At 42.8% G+C, this 23,478-nt stretch overlaps 1 protein-coding gene across 2 annotated transcripts in view; it reads left to right on the top strand.

Moving 5' to 3' along the window:
* Positions 1–23,478, top strand: part of ITGAE (integrin subunit alpha E) — a 91,600-nt gene that overhangs the window by 6,827 nt on the left and 61,295 nt on the right. For both annotated transcript variants that reach the window (XM_075594155.1, XM_075594154.1), the window contains exons 3-11: positions 10,818–10,936; positions 11,726–11,793; positions 16,201–16,318; positions 16,461–16,535; positions 17,956–18,066; positions 18,908–19,032; positions 19,547–19,698; positions 19,906–20,059; positions 22,514–22,661. In XM_075594155.1, the coding sequence (XP_075450270.1) occupies positions 10,818–10,936; positions 11,726–11,793; positions 16,201–16,318; positions 16,461–16,535; positions 17,956–18,066; positions 18,908–19,032; positions 19,547–19,698; positions 19,906–20,059; positions 22,514–22,661 (1,070 nt within the window). The remainder of the gene's footprint in view (positions 1–10,817; positions 10,937–11,725; positions 11,794–16,200; positions 16,319–16,460; positions 16,536–17,955; positions 18,067–18,907; positions 19,033–19,546; positions 19,699–19,905; positions 20,060–22,513; positions 22,662–23,478) is intronic.

Genomic DNA, 23,478 nt, shown 5'->3' with positions numbered 1-23,478 from the left:
ACACACATAGCCTAAGAGTTTTAACACAACAGGACATTATTGACCGGTATACTAGTAAAGGGTTCTCATGGGTTGTGGTGGTATAGAGTATGTGTGATGACCAAGTATATAACCTACCTGTGTATCTGTATGTGTCTTAACCCAACTGGAGCTGATTCCCAGTATACTAGTAGAGAGTAGAAACAGATAGGTCAGATGGTGGTATCTCTCTGCTCACCTATTTTATACTACATACAGTATATAATATCCCAATATATACTGATTGACTATATAGCGGAGAATAATAGAGACTGAATGGCGTCTGTCTTTCTCTCTGCCCCTCTGCAGTCTGGTCTGTATCTCATTCTTCTCCTTTTATGTTTCTCTCTCTCTGCCCCTCTGTACTCTTGCAGTCTGCTCTGTCTGTGTCTCTTTCTGCTCCCTTCCTCTGCTTTCTGTCTCTCTCTTTGATTGGTTCTATTTCTAGCTACTTTTCGGTCTTCTCTTCGGCATCTCCTTGTGCTGGCTCATGCTACCTAGTACCACCCACCCTACCCATGCTGACCACGACATGAAATGGGGAGGAGTATATTTATGTGGGGGAGATATGCTGTGACATCCAAGCCCAAGTGGGAATCTAAAACAAGGTTTTGTTTTTCATGCGGCTTGGGCACAAAGATCCGATCCGAAAGTCCCAGGTATTCTGGTTTGTGAAACCCAGAACTGCCCACATTTGAGGGGGTATAGATTTGGTGGCTTCCGAGTCCCAAACCACCCATCCCTATTGCCAACAATTATACACATTGTTAAAAATATTATCTTTTAAAATAAACAGGTTTATAGATTCAATGTCTAAACAAAATCATGCGCGCATTTCCTAAATAACCTTCTACACTCAGAGAACAGCAAGGAACGCCAACAAGTCCGCACGTGCGAGATCAGTATGCTATAATTGTGTAACATGGGGATATACGGAATTTGCACAGAAGCCTTGTAACTACAGTAAATGCAAATGTATCACAAGATACAAGCTGTAGTTATGTGTCTCTGACTTCCTGTTATGACTCATAGCTTCCTCTAACTAAGCCAGTAGTCAGTTGTCATTGCATATGTAGCCAAGTGCCCGTGACTACTAATTTCTCTGGCCCTCCCCAGTGTCATAAGTCCCGGTAGAGAGCGGGCATTGTTGGGAGTAAATCATTCATGGCCTAGCTAATTTGGCTGCATCTGAGGATGTTAACTAATTCAGTTCAGGATTAGCCTGGTACTACAAGGTCCTATGCCTGACAGGAGGTCGGCTTACAAACCACTCCCCTGGGAAGGGCAGGGTGCCTCTAAATTAAGAGTTCAGTAGTTCTGTGTTCATCTCCTGGCGTGGAGGGAGCAAGATCAAAGCTTCTCCTGGATAGGAGTGGGCTGAACCCTTACCCTATTAAGGGGTAAGGAAACTTAGGAGGGGCCTGCAGGGCCTCAAGCTCTGTGGGTCTGCTCCAGGGACTATGCATGCTATGGCGCTGAATGACTCAAAATAAAGACAGTTTACTGCACATGGTGTGATGCTTGATTTCTGGGACCTGAGAAAGAATTGCCTGTGAGGACCATCCTGGCTTCTCAAGGATCCTCATAGGATGGAGGTGCTGAGCTGAACGAAGAACAACCAGCTGAAAGCCTGACCTGATGTCTCCCCACAACATTGCGGAGCCCTCAGGCCTTCTGTCACACCAACAGATATGCACCAACACCAGAGTACACTAGGTAGCTACATGATCTCCTATTTGCAAGAGCTCTTTTGAAAAGCCTGCCCATGCTCTTTCTTGATGGAGACAGGAGACGTGAAACTGGAGGCTCAAATCTGATGGGTGCATGGATTCTTATATTATTTCTGACTCCATTCACAAAATACTACAGCCCCATCAGAAGCGTGAGAACTTTCTCAGCAGCCAATCCGAGACAAGCCGGTAGAAAAAAACAGGGAAACAGCTGGAAATCTGTATGAACCAAGGGTCATGTGCAACTTGGCACCTCTGTCCCTGGTTCCCTCAATGCCACCCACAGTGACAGGCTCCTCCAAGTCTGACAGAACAACAGGCAGGGTGCTCAGCCTTTTCCTGCTGCCCATTTGCTTCTTACACCTCTGGCATCCTCTGGCTGCTTTGAACACCGATGTCTCCCAGACTTACTGGCACCTAACCTGGCAGTCTCTGGGACATCGGTTCTGAAAGCCCACTAACTTACTATGCGTAATACTACACTTCATTACATTACATGTATTAATAACATAAACTTTTAATACATCCATAAGCCCTGGGTATTGGGAATAGAATAGAAAAGTATACTGTTATTCCTATCAGCCTATATTCCCCACACTCTATAGGACTTAGCTGGACTCTGAGAGTCCCCCTACAACCTTATCTACGGTTGGTGATTCCCATGAACCCTATACTGGTTCTGGGCTACATGGCACTAACTGGGGTACCCCTATGTTACCTAGGAATCCCCGCAGTTACAGGAACACTTTTCATCCCTGTGCCTCATTTTACCTTTCTGGCTGTGCTGAAGTAGGGTACCCTAGTGGTGAGTCGCGCAAGGGGTTTCAAGGGGAGATATTGCCAGGACAATGTGCCTACATGTATCTAGGAATCAGGCATGATTTCTGGGTACATTTTTAGGGGAACCGACAACTCCGGACCTCAACTACCTAGGCACATTCTGACAACACTTTCTCGGCAAAAAAAAAACCCTTGAAACTCATACCCTAACAATCCTGTTTGCTGGCATCCCTGGAAAGGCAAAACCACATAAATCCTTTATTAACGCACATTAAAGTTTATGCATTAAACAGTACTGGCTCAAGAGGTGACACTTCTTTAACCCTTATTACGGATCAGGGGTAACCAAACGGGCTTAACCCTTTATTTGAGAGTCTGGTTACTGGTACTGTCACTCTACCTTTCCTCTGAAAATTTTTATTTCATTAATTTTATTTCAACTTTCTGAGCAAGGGGAAGATGCCTTTGCAAGGAATTGAATAAGAGCCATTGGGACATATTTACTAAGCAGTACTCTGCTATGAGACCCCTTTCAACACCTGAAGTGGAGCAAAATGACACTGAGAGAGCTTTTCTTTAATGCAGCGGTGCGCAAACTGGGGGGGGCGTGGGATTTTCTAAGGGGGGCGCGCGGTTGCAGAGCCCACGCGCTTTTCCCACAGGCATGTAAATTAAATGCGTCAAATGCCGCCACGGGGTCAAATGCCAACACGTCACATGACGTCGTGATGTCATATGATGCGTGGAGCCCGAGAGCAGGGCAGGCAAGGAGGGAGGACGTAGGCAAGGGGGAGCGGACACAGAGGTGGGTGCGAAATTAAAAGTTTGCGCACCCCTGCTTAATGTATCAAGGTTCTTTGTTTTCATGATGTACTCTGTGTATCAGGATGAAATGTAGGAAATGCCTATAGTAGGAGTGAGGGAGGAATTACAAGACGCATGTAGTGAAACTGAATATATCAAATTCCATGTCACATCCTCTAATTTTTGTGCCTGATTTCTGCATTAAAAACTTCCCCGGTTTCAGAAGGCGTGATCGTTATTCCCTTTTAGTTTACCTTAACTGCTACAATATTGATTAACAACTTTCTTACATATGATGCAGCTGCAGACTTCTTTTTTTTTGCAAACACTGGCAACCAATACTCATTTTTTTCCAACATACAGTAATTGCTTACACAGATAGAAAAATGTCAGGATCACAGTGTGAGAAATACAACAGTTCAGACTTGTTTTCTAAACACAGTTAAATCCTATTTTCCTATGTCAGTTTGGCAAGCAGTTATGTTTGTAGGAAAGCGTAATTGTTGACAGAAGGTTTAGAAGTCTGCTGGTCATCTCTTGACAGCAAAACAGTATGAAATAATAATATGATAGAAACCATTTAATTGAGTAGAATATAATAAAACTGCAGCTATTGTACCAACCTTTTATACTTGTGTAGCCCCTGTAATTAAGAGCGGGATACTTATCCTTCTCCTACTGGAGTAAGCCCTGGTAAGGGCAGGCGCCAGTACTAACCATGGGTTTCCCCCCCTCACCAAGCCCTACCTGGAGTGATAGAGGTAGGCCCCCCTGACTCTGTGCAGGCCTAGACAGAGGGGAGGTCCTGGTGACATCATGAGGGGCAAGGCTGAATCTATTTAGTGGGCTGTCCTGCGTGTGTGTTGTGATGTCAGTCTTGTTCAGTTCTGTGCGGATGAGGTTCAGTCGTGCAAGTTCTGGAAGAGAGAGTTCTGAGTGCAGCTCTGGAAGAGTGCAGTGCTGAGAGCTGAGAGTTTTGGAGTGGAGCATCTGGAGAGAGTAGTGTGTCTGCTCTGTACACACAGAGAGAGAGAGATGACCCTGTGACAGCTGAGTGTTCAGCTGGCCAGTCTGTGGAGAATCTGGAGGGAGTCTGTGGAGTATGACATGGGAGCTGAGGAGTACGTGTGGTCTGAAGTGAAGTAGGACCCAGAGGAGGAAGGACAGAATTACAGAGGTGGACCAATGCCCCTCACCCTGCTCAGGGGGTGAGGGGAAAGATATCTAGCCTCACCCACAGGGCCTACCCTGGGGAGGGTGGAGGCAGGGGTATTTAGGCCCCATCAAGACCATCCTGTATGGAGACAATACTGGAGGGAAGGAGAGGAGGAGTACACCGGTACATTTGGGAGTCTGCTGCTACTGTGGGCTGCTGTTGATGAACTGCTGTATATGAGCTAAAGAGACAATAAAGAGACTGTGCTGTTTTATCACGAAACTGAGTGTCAGTTCTGGAGCATTCCCCTGGGACCAGGTTTTTCTCTGTAAGGGTCCTATCCCACATCCCTGGGACTTATGGAGATGGAGGCGCTGCATCACTAGAGAATGGAGGCATCTACCCCAGAAGCCTGGTCCTATATCCCCAACATCACCGCGGGAGACTCGGGCCCTCCTGTTACCGGCAGGTACTGTATGCACCACCAAAGTACATGTAGCCAGCCCTCACTATACCCTAGATATGCCATCTGTGTCTGGGGGGGGGGGGGTGGAACATGGGTTACACTTGTATCATATTTACATCTACTTACTCCCCTTAGTTTCACAGTTAAATATTGCAGATTAACCCACTAGTGATTTTTTATTGAGAACACTGTACTTGTTTTCTCTTTGCCAGGGAGGACGGTACTTGTTGTATCTTTGCCAGGGAGAACGGTACTTGTTGTATCTTTGCCAGGGAGAACGGTACTTGTTTCTCTTTGCCAGGGAGGACGGTACTTGTTGTCTCTTTGCCAGGGAGGACGGTACTTGTTGTCTCTTTGCCAGGGAGGACGGTACTGGTTTCTCTTTGCCAGGGAGGATGGTACTGGTTTCTCTTTGCCAGGGAGGACGGTACTTGTTTTCTCTTTGCCAGGGAGGACGGTACTTGTTGTTTCTTTGCCAGGGAGGATGGTACTTGTTTCTCTTTGCCAGGGAGGACGGTACTTGTTTTCTCTTTGCCAGGGAGGACGGTACTTGTTGTTTCTTTGCCAGGGAGGATTGTACTTGTTTCTCTTTGCCAGTGAGGACGGTACTTGTTTCTCTTTGCCAGGGAGGACGGTACTTGTTGTCTCTTTGCCAGGGAGGATAGTACTTGTTTCTCTTTGCCAGGGAGGACTGTACTTGTTGTCTCTTTGCCAGGGAGGATGGTACTTGTTTCTCTTTGCCAGGGAGAACGGTACTTGTTGTCTCTTTGCAAGGGAGGACGGTACTGGTTTCTCTTTGCCAGGGAGGACTGTACTTGTTTCTCTTTGCCAGGGAGGTCGGTACTTGTTGTCTCTTTGCCAGGGAGGCTGGTACTTGTTTCTCTTTGCCAGGGAGAACGGTACTTGTTGTCTCTTTGCAAGGGAGGACGGTACTGGTTTCTCTTTGCCAGGGAGGACGGTACTTGTTTTCTCTTTGCCAGGGAGGACGGTACTTGTTGTCTCTTTGCCAGTGAGGACGGTACTTGTTTCTCTTTGCCAGGAAGGACGGTACTGGTTTCTCTTTGCCAGGGAGGACGGTACTGGTTTCTCTTTGGCAGGGAGGACGGTACTTGTTTTCTCTTTACCAGGGAGGACGGTACTTGTTGTCTCTTTGCCAGGGAGGACGGTACTGGTTTCTCTTTGCCAGGGAGGACAGTACTTGTTTCTCTTTGCCAGGGAGGACGGTACTTGTTGTTGTCTCTTTGCCAGGGAGGACGGTACTTGTTGTCTCTTTGCCAGTGAGGACGGTACTTGTTTCTCTTTGCCAGGGAGGACGGTACTGGTTTCTCTTTGCCAGGGAAGACGGTACTTGTTTTCTCTTTGCCAGGGAGGACGGTACTTGTTGTTTCTTTGCCAGGGAGGATTTTACTTGTGTCTCTTTGCCAGTGAGGACGGTACTTGTTTCTCTTTGCCAGGGAGGATGGTACTTGTTTCTCTTTGCCAGGGAGGACTGTACTTGTTTCTCTTTGCCAGGGAGGATAGTACTTGTTTCTCTTTGCCAGGAGAACTGTACTTGTTTCTCTTTGCCAGGGAGGACTGTACTTGTTTCCCTTTGCCAGGGAGGATGGTACTTGTTGTCTCTTTGCCAGGGAGGATGGTACTTGTCTCTTTGCCAGGGAGGACGGTACTTGTTGTCTCTTTGCCACCCTCCCCCAGCAACATGACGCTTAAAAGTTATAGGGGGATATTCTAGTAGCTGCGAGTTTGTACTTGTAAAACCGTATAATTTGACATGGTCATATGTGGCGGAATGAAACTAGCCAAAAATTTGTATTCTGTATTACAAATCGCATCTTTTAAACCGTGTCTATAAAAAGTAACAAGCTGCACGGTTTAACAGCCAATCTACCCGGATTGTATTTGCGTTTAAAGTGGAATCACCTGAAGGTCGTGCTAGCTCTCTCCAGAACCGAGAGTGAGGTCGGAGAGAGAGGGTAAAGAGGGGGAAGAGGGGGTGTAGTAGTGTCTCCAGTTGTATATATATATATATATCCTCTCATACCTTCCTCCAAATAAATTAGGGAGAAATGTCTGTGCTGAAAAAGCGCACTTGATTGATTGATTTATAAAATGTTTTACCAGGAAGTAATACATTGAGAGTTACCTCTCGTTTTGAAGTATGTCCTGGGAACAGAGTTATGATGACAAATACATGGTTACAAATACATGGTTACATTAAGTAAGCAGGGTTACACATTATGTACAAGACATTGCATGCTGTCACGTGTGCTCACCACAAACTGGACTAGGCCATGGGGCTGAGGTGGGGATGTTTATAACCACCACCCTGCGACCACGGGACCAGGTCCAGAATGCGCAGCCAGAGTCGTATAGCTGGGTCAGGGTAGGAGAGTTCGGGTATGTCGTGGGACTTGTCGTGGTCCGGGGTTGGAGAGAGAAGAGTAGTCGATAGCCGTAAGCCGTGGTCAAGGAGAGGAGAGAGTGGGAATCCAATAGCAAGCCGAAGTCCAGGGGCAAAGAAGAGACAGGTCCAGGTACGAGCAGGGGTCACAACACAGGTCAGGCAAGGCAACACAGCAGCAAGCACAGCACATAAACCTAAGTTTATGCTCAGCAATGTGCACAGGAATCAGGAAGGTAAATAAAAGGGAGTGAGAACCAATCAGGAAGCTGCAGACAGTGAGGTCAGACAGAGGCTGTGAGCCGATAGGAGGAGATGATATTCGCTGCAGGTGAGAGGCAGCTGATACCCTTCCTGGTATCAGCTGCCGTAAGGCGTGCGCACGCAGGTGGAGCACGGCGTGGAGCGAGAGCGTCGCCAGTGAGTGCAGGCGCCGTGGCGCTGTGCGGGGAGCGTGTCTCCGTGGATGTTTTGGTTGGCTGGCGCGCATGGACAAACATGGGTCTGCACGCACCGCGTACCGTGTCAAGGGGGCGGAGCCTAGCCACGATCCTAACACATGCACAGTAAGAGATAATATATGTTATAGGTGTGTGTAACAATTACAGACCAGATTAAAATGTGAGATAGCTTTCGTTTTGAAAGAACTTAGACTGGGGGCGGCTGTGAGAGTCTCCGGTAGATTGTTCCAGTTGTGGGGTGCACGGTAAGAGAAGGAGGAGAGGACGGATACTTTGTTGATCCTTGGGACCATAAGCAGTCTTTTGGAGTCAGATCTCATATGATAAGTGATGTAGTATGCTAATGTTTATGCAAAGTATATTTAAATGAGTCACAACCCACTCCTCCTAAAATATTTCCATAAGACCAATACTGACATGTCTAAAGACCCTTATGATGATGGGGGTACTGCTATTCACAACCTCTGCTATTCAGCGCAGCAGCCCTAACATTGAACTAAATCAGATGCTGAGAAACTCCGCTGTCCTATATCTTCCAGGTGTCCCAGATGCGCTCCTTTTTGTGCACAAGGAACATTGAACTGGATAGCAGGAAGGGGAAAGGGTCTGCTTTTAAAGGAAGCCAAGGGGAGGGGGCTACAGGTGTGAGAAGTAGAGCTCAAAAGTATGCTGTGACTATGGCATTTCTCAGCATCTGGTTTAGTTCAATGATAGGGATGCTGCCCTGAATAGCAGAGGTTGTGGTACTGAGCCTGCCACAGGAACTCCTTTATCACAGGTGTCTATCAGAAGGAAATGCAAAGCAGTTTTCAAATGGTTTGTGATGACATGATGGAAACGGGAACTTGGTAAGGAAAAATATGTGTACAACAACAAAAAGAGGGCATTGACTCAGGGCCAGTGCAAGCATATTAGGTGCCCTAGGTGAACCTTCAGCCTTGCCCCGTCCCCAATTAACTTTCACTTTTCATATGATATGTACTACATGAAATGCACATCACACACACTCCCCCCTCTCTTCCCCATTATCTCTCTCTCCCTCCCCCATTATCTCTCTCTCCCTCCCCCATTTCCTCTCTTCCTCGCCCTCCCCCATTTTCTCTCTGCCCCCCTTCTCCCACCCCATTCTCTAGCTCCCTCACCCTAATTCTCTCGCTGGCCCCCTCCTCCCTCTCCCTCGCTCCCATTCTCTCTCCCCCTCTCCCCTCCCACTCCATTCCCTCTCGTCCTCGCCTCCTTTACTCCATTCTCTTAATACATCACCCCCTTCCCCCAATTCGCTCTCCCTCCCCCATTGTCTCTCTCTCCGTCCCCCATTATCTCTATCCCTCTCCCACTCCCTACCCCCTCCCTCACATTTTCCATCTCTCCATCCCCATTCTCGCTCTCTGCCTCCCCCCCCTCCCCCCCATCTCTGTCAAAACTCCCTACCCCTGGAGTTGAGTTGGGGAGGTCCTTCCTGGCAGAAAACACCAGAAGTTTTCACAGACTTCCAGGTCAGATCACTGGGGCCTCTTCCGCCACTATCCTCCTGCTCCTCATCCTTTTTTGCCACTAGGCAAACTAGATTTTTTTTAGAGCGGCAAAATTTGCCGTCCCTCCAAATGTTACTGTTCTAGGCAACACCTAGTTTGCCTAATGGCTATTCTGGCCCCGCACTATCTGCTATTGGTTGCATACAACTCTGACCAAAAATAGTCAAAGGTGCACCACACAGAACCAGACATATTACACATTATCTGTGTAAATTATATATTTATATATATATATATATATATATATATATACATATATATATAGCGAATGCAAATTATCTGTGTAAACTATATATATATATAGCGAATGTATGCTCATTTGCATGTCTTAGACAGGTCTGCAACCCTGCCTTTCACCATTATCCCCCAGCACACAGTGCTTCCACTGCAGCATGGGATTCTGGGAAATGACATGCAAATGAGCACTGCCACCTTTTGCTTCAAAACCATATAACAACACAGCCGTGTTTAAAACAGCAAGCATTGGCTTAAGGGTTCCATGTAATAACGGACTTGAGACAAGAGGTGGCACTGTGTGCTCATTTGCATGTCATTTCCCAGAATCCCTTGCTACAGTGGAAGCACTGTATGCTAGGTGATAATGGCGAAAATCAGGGTTTCAGGCTATATATATATATATATATATATATATATATATATATATATATAATATATATATCATATACAAATATTACTTGTGAGCACATTCACATGTCTTAGACAGCTATATATATATATAATAATTATATTGTTGAAACGTCATATTTTTTGTGACCTTTTTCAGTTTTTTTGTATAATTATTAAAATATTTGACTGATCTTGCAACTAGCTTACTGAGTGCATCATTTTTCAGACCTTTGTGGGGTATCTTTGTAGAAGGAAAAATATTACGTGCTGTAATAGTGAAGTAACTATTTCAAGAGAAGAGTAGTACCATCTTTGTACAACAGAGGCATATACCATCTGGGCATTTTGCCATAGTAGAGTTTCAAAATTCTGATGAACCACCCATCCACCCGCAGTATTTCCAGAGAAAAGGGTCAGGTATCGGGTTGATGAGATGAAGCGGAAATACTTGATGTAATGTAGTAGGAAATTATAACGGAGAATACTTCCTTGTATGGTTGGAAGGTGAATAACTCTCTTGTTTTCTTATTTCCAAATCTGTCTGTGATAAAAGTGAGATTGTTATTGCGTTTGTTAATACACTGTGATTTAGATACACCTAGAAAAAATATTGGTAATATTACTGGAAACACAGTTTTATATTTTTAATACTGTTTGTAACTGTGATATTTACATTTTCCATCACAATATTCTGTATCAAGGCCAAACTTGAAAATGAGAGGAAACTCTCAATGTATTGTATCCTGGTAAAATATTCAATATAAGCAGGGCCTGCTGAGCTGAACTCCAATCTTGAATATGAAGTACCCATCATTGTTTTGCATTTTTTCCCTTTGAAGGGTTTTCGTTAGCTCACCTCTAGGAAACATTGAGAGCAGAACATTTGGAGGAGTTTATAAATGCAGCATCAGTGAAGAGAGCCAAAACTTACACTGCGAAATGATGGATCTGTCTGGAGGTAAAGACTTATTCTGAGTGGGTGGAAATTCATCATTTTGATTGACAAAATGAACTTCTTTTTGTAGATGATGAGATTAAAAGATAGAAGGATAATACTTCATGAATATGGAAGGGGCATTGTTTTTTTTGTTTTTTAACTTTAGGCTTATGTACTTTATGTACATCTTAATTTATATAGTGCCATCCACTTACATAGCGCTTTATAGCAGTAATACACATGACATAATAATATAATACAGTGGGAATAAGCGCTTCAGACATAAAACAATAGGAAAAGGGAGTCTCTGCCCCACAGAGCTTAACATCTAAGTGGTAAGTAGGGAGAACTCACAGAGACAGTAGGAGGGTGTTCTGGTAAGTGCATCTGCAAGGGGCCAAGGGTCAGTGCATATGAGATGTATAGTATCAGCCAGCAGAGCTATCCATATGTTTATGCACATGCTTCGCTAAAGAGGTGTGTTTTAAGAAAGGTCCTAAAGGTGGAGAGAGAGAGGGTGCTGGTTGGATATTGACGGGAAGAGCATTTCAGAGGTGTGGGGCTGTGAGTGAGAAAGGTTTTAGGCGGGAAAGGGCTTTGGATACAAAAGGGGGTAGACAGAAGACATCCTTGAGCAGAACGCAAGAGTGAGGACGGGGTATAGGGAGATATTAGGGCTGAGATGTAAGGAGATGTGGCAGAGGAGTGTATAGCTTTAATAGAGAGGTTGGAGGAGGTGTAAAGTAATTGTTATTATCTTCTTTGTGATACATTTATATTTCAATGGAATTGTTTTCTAATTATTACAAGGAAGAAGACAGGCATTTAGAAAAGCCCTTCCTATAGTGTCTTTGGCCAGAAATTCAGACTATATGTTGGTAAGTTACTTCAGACATGTCACACTACCCTCTGCTAACTATCCTGGATTCCCAATGCATCGTGTTAGGGGGGGTGAATGGCTAAGTGTTAATGTAACAATTGCTCCCTGTAATTTAAGCAACGAGTAACTAAGTCCAATTTACTACCTTGAAAATATTATTTCTTTTTTCTAGCAAATTGCAAAGATTTGAGCACATGATCTTCAATTCTCCACACAATCATATGTTGTAGACATGGTCACCAAACTTTCAAGTATTAAGTCCAATGAGCAACTTCTTGTCCATTTGAGGGGTTACTCGTGTGGCTTTACTCCCTTGAACCACAAGGCCATTCTGCCATCTTGCTTATGTTTAAGGAATACTGTAGGATTGTAGCACGTTCCTCCTCCCTGGAATATATCTCTTCTCCAACTCTTGCTTTGCTTACCCCTTCCCCATTAATGTTTTTTTTTCTTTTCATTCTCAGTTAATTTCACTAAGAAAAATAAAAAGGAGAAAAATATAGGTAGTTTGGTACATATTATTGGACTAACAAACAGTCTGCAGTGTGCAAGCTCGCAAAAGTCACCAGTTTTAGCAAGTGTTGAAAAATGTGAATGTTGAAGATTTAGAAATGCCAGTGCTTACACTGTTAATACTGTACAGAGAGGATGTTCACTTCTTGTGACTGTTGCTACAAGCAGGTGTACTGTAAGTGAAAAGAAGAGAAATAAATGGAAGTGCCTATTGTGTAATTCCATCTCGCTCCTCAAACACACCTGCTATTAACAACTGTCCTAAATGGAGCGCTCTCTCTGTATTACAATTGTAAACCATTAAAAACTAGGCGGCAAATAATATTTGTTCCTTGAAACCACTGCCATAGTGAAGATTAACCCAGTGAGGGTATAAGCTTGCAAACTGTTAGTTGATCCAATTAAAAAGTATCATCCTCCCAATTTTTTTAAATTTAATTTTGTTTTTAAAGTTAGAGCCTAAAACGTCTATTAATCCCTTCAAGGTGCAGCTTGACCACACTGAACTAAAACCAGTTCTATTTTCATGCGTAATGGGGATTTGAAAGAGTGGTTTTGTACAGGTGATTTTGAGTCTCGTCTCCTTCATCAAAATGAGTAGATAGTTAGATTATCTAATTTTGAGTCTCGTCTCCTTCATCAAAATGAGTAGATAGTTAGATTATGCATACTCTCTCCATTTGAATTCATTAACGGGATGTGTATGGAAGAGATATGGTACAGTATGGCAGGGACGTAAAACCCATATTAAATTCAGGTTCGGTTTCAAAATTTTCAGGGTAAGCTCAAAAAGAATTTTAACTAACTTCTGTTTGTCTGACATCCACGGTATCAGTTACCCAATAACTTATCAAATAAATAAATAACTTATATATAGTTTTATCTAATTATGTATGTATAATTACTGTTCACATTGATCCTAAATGGGGCAGCAGCGGTACTTCCCTGTGCAATTGATAGGAACATCTGCCATCTAGTGTGCAAACTCAGAACAACAAGTACAGGGTGTACAGTACACTGCTTCAGCCCAACACTTTCAGTAGGGATGGCTGGGAAAAAAATGAAACCAATGAAAAACAAATAGAACAAATGCCTAATGGACACAATAACACAGATTTGTTTATATAGTTCCAATTAATATGTTAAATGTGACAAATTAACATACTGTATGTAACCATATAGGTACCCTTGGCAATTATTGCTGTATTTTTCTTGTATGGAGATAACAATGTACAAAGCACTTTGCAAAATAAACAGTTGTATAGATGGCATTATAATACAAGGGCAACAAATATAAAAGAACAGCAGAAGAAAGGGAATCCCTTTTCCAGTTGTAACTGAATCAAAAGGTTCTCACTATCATCTGATTTCTATTACGAGGCCATTACAGCGTAATCCATAGGCAGCTAGGCAGAGTGATATTTCTTCATCCTCCAAGCTTTCCGATTCCCTTTCTGTCTCTTTTTTTTCAATGGTACAAATGTAGCAGACTTCATTTTACCTACTGATAACACAAACTATCCTGTCATATTGCAGAATATCACAAAGTTTCCATAGGATTCAATGGCAGTTAATAATGCAGAATATCACAGAATATCCCATTATAATTTGAAAGAGCTATAACTAATGTAGTCATTTCATTCCGTGTTCTTTAACCCTCTCTAGCAGCATTGGCAGTCACGTTCTCTTTTCCATCCTGTCTTTGAGGCAGGACAGTGCCAAGACCACAATTTCTGGCAGCTACATAGACAGTGAAGGACTGATTATAATCCAGATATGCCACAAGGGGTGCTGTCATTAGTTTGGCTTTAAATTGTTCAAATTCTCTTTTATGTCTTGCATCCCATTCAACAAGACTGTTCCTAGACTGTGCCTGTGTTGCTCCCCTAAGAAATTTATGTAACAGAGTTGCAAACATGGCAACATTTGTAAGAAACCTGCAATAATATCTGTCAAAGCTAAGAACTGTCTTACATTCTCAGGACTGATCTCTATATAAATTTAGAGGAGCCCACCGCTCAGCAAAAAAATACCTTTAATAGTAGTGTTCAAATCCGATTGTGTCAGGTGGTTCCTTAACAGGGGATGCTCCAGATTAAACCCCCACAGGTAAACAAATAATATCCCTATGGACAGGACTAACGCTGAGTGGGGGTAGGGTCTTCGACTGAGCCTCTGATTGAGCCACCTGTGCTGAAGCTGGGATATCCTGAAAACCTGACCTAGACTTGAGGACCCCTGTGTTTGAGGAGTTGCGCACGTCTGTGTAAGAGACTCAAGGAGAGGCAGACCACCTTTTGGTTTACTGTATCTACCACAAAGACAAAAATGTTAACCTGCAAGATTCCAAATAAGGCTGCGTCCATGGTTAGTGATGCCGGGCGGAGGAGCGCTGAGGCTGAGGAAAAGCGGGTGCTTTCCCTGGCCTTAGACTGCGCGCCGTCCGGGGGCGTGTCGGGGGCGTGTTGGGGTGCGGGCCAGTGATGTCACGGAGCTGCTTCGCCATCATTGGGCGAACCGCTCACGTGACCGGCCCTGCGCTCCCATGAGCGCAAAAATTATAAATTTTGCTAAGACTTACGCACGCTTGCGGAAGCGTAAGCGAGCCCCTGCTAAAGGCTCTCTCATTGCAGCTGCAGGGGATCAGTGCCGAGCATAAATGCGCCTCAGCATGGGTCAGCGCATAAGCGCTGACCATGCCCGAGGCCTAAGTGAGATTTGGGGCGTTTGGACCAATAAATAGCATATTAGAGAGAAGGAGTGGCTCAGTGAGTAAAGACACTGACTGGCGCTGAGTTTGAAGCAGGGGAACCTAGTTCAATTCCTGGTGTCAGCTCCTTGTGACCTTGGGCAAGTCACATTATCTCCCTGTGCCTCAGGCACCAAAAACATAGATTGTAAGCTCCACGGGGCAGGGATCTGTGCCTGCAAAGCACTACTGTATGTAAAAACAAGCAGCGCTATACAAGCACATGCTATTATTATACTAGCAGACAAGTACTGATTTTTTTTATCAGTGAGATTTAATTGAAGTACATGAAACCAGTTACTTCCAAATCATTGAGACTCACAGAAAATCGGCGAGATCTGACATGCCTTCAAAGATACTGCTCATTGCATATTGCAGCATTGAAAATAATGTATGCAATGTGAGCAGTCCATTGATTAACTGGATTATACATGTAGCACATGTTCCCCCCTCTGGGAGATTTAGTCATGGCTATTGCTAGGTGTAGTGCTGGTTACCTGTTTGGCACAGGAGAGCTGAGGTACCCGCGATGTAGTTGGGGAAGACAGGCAGACTTTTAGGGATTCCTCTGGTTCTTCTTCTTGGTGACAGCGCCTCCAGATTTAGGGGGCTTCAACAAAGCTGAAGGCGGTCCCCGCTATGTCAGTCCTTACTCACAATACTCCCTCCACACAGACTGCCACGGAGACAGAAGTATAAATGAGGATGATCTTTATTATATCAGCCACTGCGATGTTGCTACAGCGAATGCTTTCGTTGTTAAGGTAGATCCCTGGCTTCTGGATGGTACTGGCCTCCTTGTAATAGTGAGGCCTTTCTGGATTGAATTAGTGCCTCAGCCCATGAGACACAGACTGAAGGACCCACCCCTAAGGGGCTTCATACTATAATTTAAGCACTTCCTTCCTGTAGCTCGAAGAGGGAGGGCCCAGCACATGCACAACCAGTCCTGTCACTCAGGAAGTCAGCATGAGGAGGGGGGAAACCCCATAGGAGAGCCTGTCACTGTGTCTTACTAGAACTTACATGACAGAGTAGGTAGAGAGCTAGCGGGACCAGCCACCGCTATAAAAATTACATTAAATAATATTGGTGCGGTCATAAATGAATTGCACATTGATCGCATGTTTACATTATTTACAGACTTGCTTTCAGACAAAGAGGCGAGAAGCTCGAAGCCCGACAGAGGAATTACATGGAATGTGCACATGGTTTAAGGAAGGATTTAACAACGACACTTACCTGGACCTTGCAAACATTGGTACTGATCATTTACCGTAGTTTGCAAGTTTTAAATATATTTGTTTCTAGTGATATTTTGGTAAATATATATATATATATAATATATATATATATATATATATATATATATAATATTTCTAACATTTACATTTCATTTACAGTTCGGAGGAGTGATTTAAAGAAGAATACAAATAATAACAATAATGACATCAGACATGAAGCCTTGCTGAACAGAGGTAAGATGTGCTAGTTCGGGGCACATACTGTGCTCTTTGATCATTCGCAAGGCAATTTTCATGAGAATATTGTAAAACCCCCAACTTGTAGGAACTTTCACCAAAGATTCTCTGAACTGTTTTTTCCCACACGGGCTTAAAGTTGATCTTTAGATAAGATATTCCTATTTGGTGTTTTTGTGAAGTTTTTATTTTTTGTGTGACTCCTTCACCAGGAGAGAATGCTCACCGTGAATGCAGTTATGCAAAAGTGTTTCTTATACTGTATCTCTACTTATAACTAGCCACTAATAAAACCAGTATACACTCTATATGTCCCTGTACTTACGGTTTATTTCTTTATGGCCTAAATTTGAAAATGCTGCATGGTGATTCAGTGGGGGTTATTCATTACACTGCAATAGTGCTAATTGGGGTACTAACACTAACACACAGACGCTACCATTGGTTTCTAAGTGAGTTCCCATCAGCTCTGATCAACACTATCAAAGTTTAAAGAATAACCCCAGTGTTTTTCATTTACTTTACTGCAATTGCCTTTTTTTGAATGAATGAGTACTTCAGTATTAGGTGATACCTTTTTTATTTGGACTGACAATAGATATTGTAAGACAAGCTTCTGAGAGTTCTCTCTCTTCCTCAGGTCAAAATACTGATTCACAGATAACACAGATGTAAAAAAAGAGGAAAAAAAAGGCAAAACATCTGTGTTAAGCTCATGGAATCTTTGTAAATCAGTACAGTAGGACCTGCTTCTCGGCGTTTCGCTTATCGGCGATCCGCCAATACGGCGGTACCGAGAAGGGGGGCTGCCATGTCCGCGCATGCGCCGAAGGGGGGCGGCCGAGCCTGCACATGCGCAGAAGGGGGGCGGCCAAGTCTGCACATGCGCAGAAGGGGGACGGCCAAGTCTGCACATGCGCAGAAGGGGGACAGCCAAGTTTGCGCATGCACAGAAGGGGGGCCGCCGAGTCCACGCTTATGCAGAAGGGAGGTGCGGCCGAGTTCGCGCAGGTGCAGAAGGGGGGTGGCTGAGTCTGCACATACGCAGAAGGGGTAGGAGAGACAGAAAATCACCGGTGGACATAGCAAATGCTATGTTTTGCTTTTCGGCGGCGCCCTGGAACGGAACCCGCCATATGAGTGGGGCCCTACTGTATTGCTAACATGAGGAAGAGAGAGAACTCTCGAAAGCTTGTCTTATAGTATCTGCCAGTCCAAATAAAACAAGGTATCACCTAATACTGAAGTACTCATTTACTCTGTACTATCGCAACCGGACTAACATGGCTATTTCTATTTAATGCATAAAAAATGTACAAATTGAATAGTGTGCATCAGTTTGCTAACACAAAATATCTGATTGGGAAATGGATATATACTGTACTAGTGAACTGATCGCCCTCCTATTTTCTCCTAGGTGGAGATTTGATTGGGGACAGAGAAGAGTCAAGCAAAGGTGTTCAGGCCAATAGAAACAATAACAACAATGTGGAGGAGGAGGAGGAGGAGGAGGAGGAGGAGGAAGATGGTAGGTGCAAACACTATGGGTATGATGTCATCCTCTCATTATATGATGTTGACTTAATGTAGCACATGCACTTAACAGCAAATCTGCATAACCCAATTACACCTTATTGTGTTTACTCATCTTCAGAGTTCATACACTAGATACATTTATTCACATATCAGATAAGTGATTCATAATTATTTGGTTATTCCTACAATCTGGTATGGTTGGGGTTATTCTGTTATCAAATATTCCCAGGTTTTTCGTTTTTCATTTTACTATAGAAAAATGAGTAGACAAAGACCATCTTGGCAATCGACATATTTCAGTTTACAATTTGGATAACTCCCTTTAACTCCATTCAGTGGGGAAGGGTTAGCAATGCATTGCAAATCCAACGTTCTATTTGATAATTAGAGACTCATAAATGAAGGCCACATGTCACAGATCAGTGCGTCGCGTGAAACCCTAACCAGATTAGATTTGAGGAACAACCAATTAGCCTCTAGGTGCTTATGTATGTATTTATTTTTATTGTATGTGAATGGGTCATTGGTTTGTTATCCCAATAAAGTTAAGGTGTCCTGAAGAAATGGTTGATAAACAGTGGTGGAGATGCTATATGGGCAACAGCCTTTAATTAATAATAGTAAAAAAAAAAACATCTTCAAACAGTAATTTCCAAAAAGTATTATTCTTGTTACACCTTTCTAAGCTAGTTGTAAGGATGTCCCCATTCTCAACACTCACTCGCCTCCTTACACACACCTATCCTACATAGACTCGGAAGCCTTTTCCCTGTGACCACGTAGCGTTCCTGGCTGTCCCGAACTCTGTTCTGTTCTGTATCTTTTCCTTTCAGAAGAGTCGGGCACTGAGCTAGCAATAGTTCTGGATGGCTCAGGAAGTATCTCACCGGAAGATTTTCAAAGGGCAAAAATGTTCATTTCCAAAATGATGTCAATGTTCTGGGAAAAGTGTTTTGAGGTTTGTGTGTTTCTCATCTACCTGCAGCTATAACCAGTATCAGCTCACGTGAGACCAGTTAAAAGCTACTGTGACAGAAATTAGTTTTTTTTTTTTTGTTTGTTTGTTTTTTTAAAGACTGGGTCTACAAATACATAATAATTCATCAAACTGTTGCATGTATTGAGTAGTGGGATAGTTCCACTCGTGTGCAGGAAGTCACAGCTTTTCATTGGCCAGCAATTTGGCTGGTAAATAATGTACTGTATGTGTGTGCTGAGTATTAATTACTGAGGGTAGCGATGTATAAAGCTACTATACATATGGAATGGGAGGCTCTTGTGAGTTTGTTCGAGGAAGGATGTTGAGGACTTTGTGTGTTTGGAGGAAAGATTGTGTATGTGGGGAAGTCTGTGAGTAAATGGGGCAGTATTATTAACTATTTGTCCATATTGTCTATTGTATAGAGCTTAATTATCTCCTTAAAGGGTAAGGTTAGGGCATTTTGACTTACCCTATGCTATATTTTTGGCAGTGTGAGTTTGCTGTTGTGCAGTATGGAGATGAAATCAGAACAGAGTTTGATTTGCGGGACAGTCAAAATAGCGAGGCCGCTTTACAAAAGGTTCAAGAAATAAAGCAGCTTGGCAATGTGACAAAAACAGCGTCTGCTCTCCAACATGTCCTGTGAGTAACACGCCCATGCATGGCCCATGCATGGCCTCACTGTAGCATACATTATTTGTACATTATGCAAGAACTGTGTGCTATTGTCACTGTGTTTGAGTGGTCAATCGAAAAGTTCCCTTTAGTAAGCACATTATTTAACCCTTTCCTGTTAGTGTCTCTGTAGTCAAAAGCATACTGAAATCCTCCACCTCTTTTGTTAAACAGAGACTCAATTTTCCATGAAAGCCATGGTTCTAAGAAGGGCACCACCAAGAAGATATTAGTATTGACAGATGGAGAGATATTTTTGGATCCTCTAAATTTGACAACTGTGATCCATTCACCAAAAATGAAGAACATTGAACGTTTTGTTATTGGGGTGAGTTTAGTTCAAAGCACATGAGTAAAGTCTTCTGATGACTAGGATTGAGATGTAGCCAAGATTTGGTAAATTGTTCTAATCCTTACTGCACTCAAGTGAATAGCGTCCTTAGGTGTGCTACAGCAGAACACAATTGAGCAAATCTGGGCCTTAAAATGCAGTTCCCTTTATGAAAATGTAGATACTACAATGGAAAGTACTAATGACCATAATAACATAGTTCCACTGATATCATCTTCCTTCTTTCGAGAGCAGAGAACAAAAGTAAACTCTATTGAAGCTTCTAACCTCCATTGGCCATGGTGTATGCTCACACGTGAATCCAAACACGCCAGTAACAGAGACACCCCTAAAGCGGTGAATAACTCTAATATATGGGTCACAAACAAGAATCTATATTTTAGGATAGCTCTATTTCATATTCTCAATAAAATAAATTTGGAGGTCAGAAGCACTGCACATAAAGATACACAGGAACATACATGTGTATGGGGGAAAACCATAGTACTATAGTTTTTATTTCCAATAATGTCTCAGTACCAAAGTGCATTACACAGGTCAATATTTCCTGACCCATTTTCCCCCCAATAAGAAACATCTGTTTTTTCCAATCCAATAATTCAAGCACCCGTTCATCAATAGTTACGTTCATTGAAACTTCAATAACACTAGATAACTGAATATTACATAGTTACATAGTTACATAGTTACATAGTAGATGAGGTTGAAAAAAGACTTCCGTCCATCAAGTTCAACCTATGCTAAATTTAGACAACAGATACTTTATCCTATATCTATACTTATTGATCCAGAGGAAGGCAAACAAAAAAAACCATTAAGGGGAAAAATTAATTCCTTCCTGACTCCAAGAATTGGCAATCGGATTAATCCCTAGATCAACATCCTTCCCATGTATACTTATTTGGTATATCCCTGTATACCTTTCCCATCTAAAAAGATGTCCAACCTTTTTTTGAACAAATCTATTGTATCTGCCATCACAGTCTCCAAGGGTAATGAATTCCACATTTTAACTGCCCTTACTGTAAAGAACCCTTTCCTTTGTTGCTGGTGAAATTTCCTTTCCTCCAACCTTAAGGGATGGCCCTGAGTCCTTTGTACTGCCCGTGGGATGAATAGTTCTTTTGAAAGCTCCTTGTATTGTCCCTGAATATTGACCATTAATTAAATGAATTACAGTGTTAATAAATGTAATTGTATAGTCCTATTTTACTATTATCTTAAAAGGTAATGAAGTGTCTTTTTAATAAAAAAAACATTAAAATCATATTTTTATGTATTTCCCCGCTATGAGTCCTTTCGGTGAGTTTGAGGAATCTTATGGGGGTTCAAAAATATTAATTTATAGGTACAAAACAACATTTCATTGCTGTTCTTTCTAAAAATTCAAAACTCCATGGGCACACGGGAGGGGGGACGGGAACAAAAAAGAAGTAGAAAAAAAAAAAGAAGAAAAAATCTATATATTTTTAAAAAAATATATAGAAATATTTATTTATTATATAAATATAATATATATAAATAAATACATATAGTGTAGGATTGTTAGTATTATCAGATGAGATAAAAAAATAAGTAATGCAGTCACGTGCAGGTGAGTGCTTATCGGTGACATTCAAAGGTAGGTTGCCTTCATTAGCAGCCTGTAACACCAATACTTCCACGTTGGTCAGTCCAAAGGAGACATATCAAAAAAGGGAAAGAGTGGAATATATAATGTAATGCCCTTATTATGAGAAGTTAAAAGGAATTTCCCTCACAGAAGTTTTTCTTCTTCCTGGCCTAAAGGAAAAAGCACTCCAACGCACAGCCAAAAATAGTGAGTCCCAAGCAAAAATACTAATAAAATATAATCTTTATTGGTCCATGTTTAAAAAAACGGAGGTAAGTACCCTCATACGCGTTTTGTACCTGCTGGTACTTTATCAAGCAGGTACGAAACGCGTAGGAGGGTACTTACCTCCGTTTTTTTAAACATGGACAAATAAAGATAATATTTTATTAGTATTTTTGCTTGGGACCCACTCTATTTTTGGCTGTGCTTTGGAGTGCTTTTTCCTTCAGACTTCTACTCCTTCTCCTGGTTGCACGCCTACCAAGATACACAGGACTGGGGCAATTACTGTATATGTGAGTACACTATTACTTTATGTTTATCTAGGACTCTCCCAATGAGGTTGTAGGTCTGATTTTTTTCAATCTCAGCCTTTAACCTTCAGGGACAGAGACACCCTACTTATTGATTATATAGTCACTGAAGTGCTATGGTTATTGCTTACATACCTCACTAGCCCCAGTTACCTATCCTTTTCATCTTTATAAAGGATTTATACTATTGAATTAAGACTGGGCGCGCATGTTGGAGCGCACCTGTTCTTCCTAGCCTAGCCTTTATTTGCTCCCTCTGACAATGTCTTCTTCATTGCATAGGTTGGAGATGCATTTAACAAGCCGCAGGCCTTGAACGAGCTGAAGTTGATAGCTTCTGCGGGAGACGAGCATCTCATACAAGTGGATGACTACTCGGCACTGACCGGCCTTCTTTCCTTACTGCAGCAGAAAATTATTGCAATTGAAGGCAAGAAAGTGGCAATTAGGCAAATAGTAGCATGTCTGGAGTATGCGAGGCACTAGCCCTCAGCAGTCTGATTGCATTAGTAAAATGACACAATATATTGCCTAAATGAGCATTTAATAGTGCATACAGTAAAACGATACACACCGGAAATAATAATTGGGTAAATGAAGCTACTCTCAATGTATACTGTAGGCCCATATTAACTACGCAGTGATATTCCATAAAGCACCATCCGATGCAGGAAGACACATTACTACCTGTTCACTTGAATGGGATGTAATGTCTTCCAGCGCTGAATGTTGTCTTCTGGCAGGAGGTGCGCAAACTCTTCTCCCTGCCCCCCTCCTGCCTGCTCTCAACCCCCCATTCGGCTCCGGCGTCAAATGGCGCCGCAGGGTCATGTGACGTCACGTGGCCATGGCAACGCAACGTCACGTGATCCCGTTATCATTTGACGCCAGGTTGCCATGGCAATGCGTCGCTGGAAAGTTAAGGTAAGTAAAGTTACAGAGGTCTTGCTGATCCCCGGCATTTCATTTAAATGCCTTCGGGGAAGTGCAGAGCCTCTGTAACCGCTGCGCCCCCCCCCCCACCCCCTTCCCGGCCCCCCCATTGTGCACATCCCTGTCTTATGGCATAGAACAATTTTGTAACTATGGGCCATTGTCTCTTAATGAACAGTGGTTAAATGATCACATCTCCATCAAATATTTCATGAATGAGAAGTGGATAGAGTAACTCAATAACATTTTGTATCTATATAAGAAATGGGTGCGCTGATTCAGTAACATGCTACATTCTCTAGAGATGTCAGCAC

Source organism: Ascaphus truei, chromosome 3 (assembly GCF_040206685.1).
Source record: "Ascaphus truei isolate aAscTru1 chromosome 3, aAscTru1.hap1, whole genome shotgun sequence".
Classification (NCBI taxonomy): Eukaryota; Metazoa; Chordata; class Amphibia; order Anura; family Ascaphidae; genus Ascaphus; species Ascaphus truei.
The sequence above is the reverse complement of the archived record's forward strand: the minus strand, read 5'-3'. Positions and strand labels throughout refer to the sequence as shown.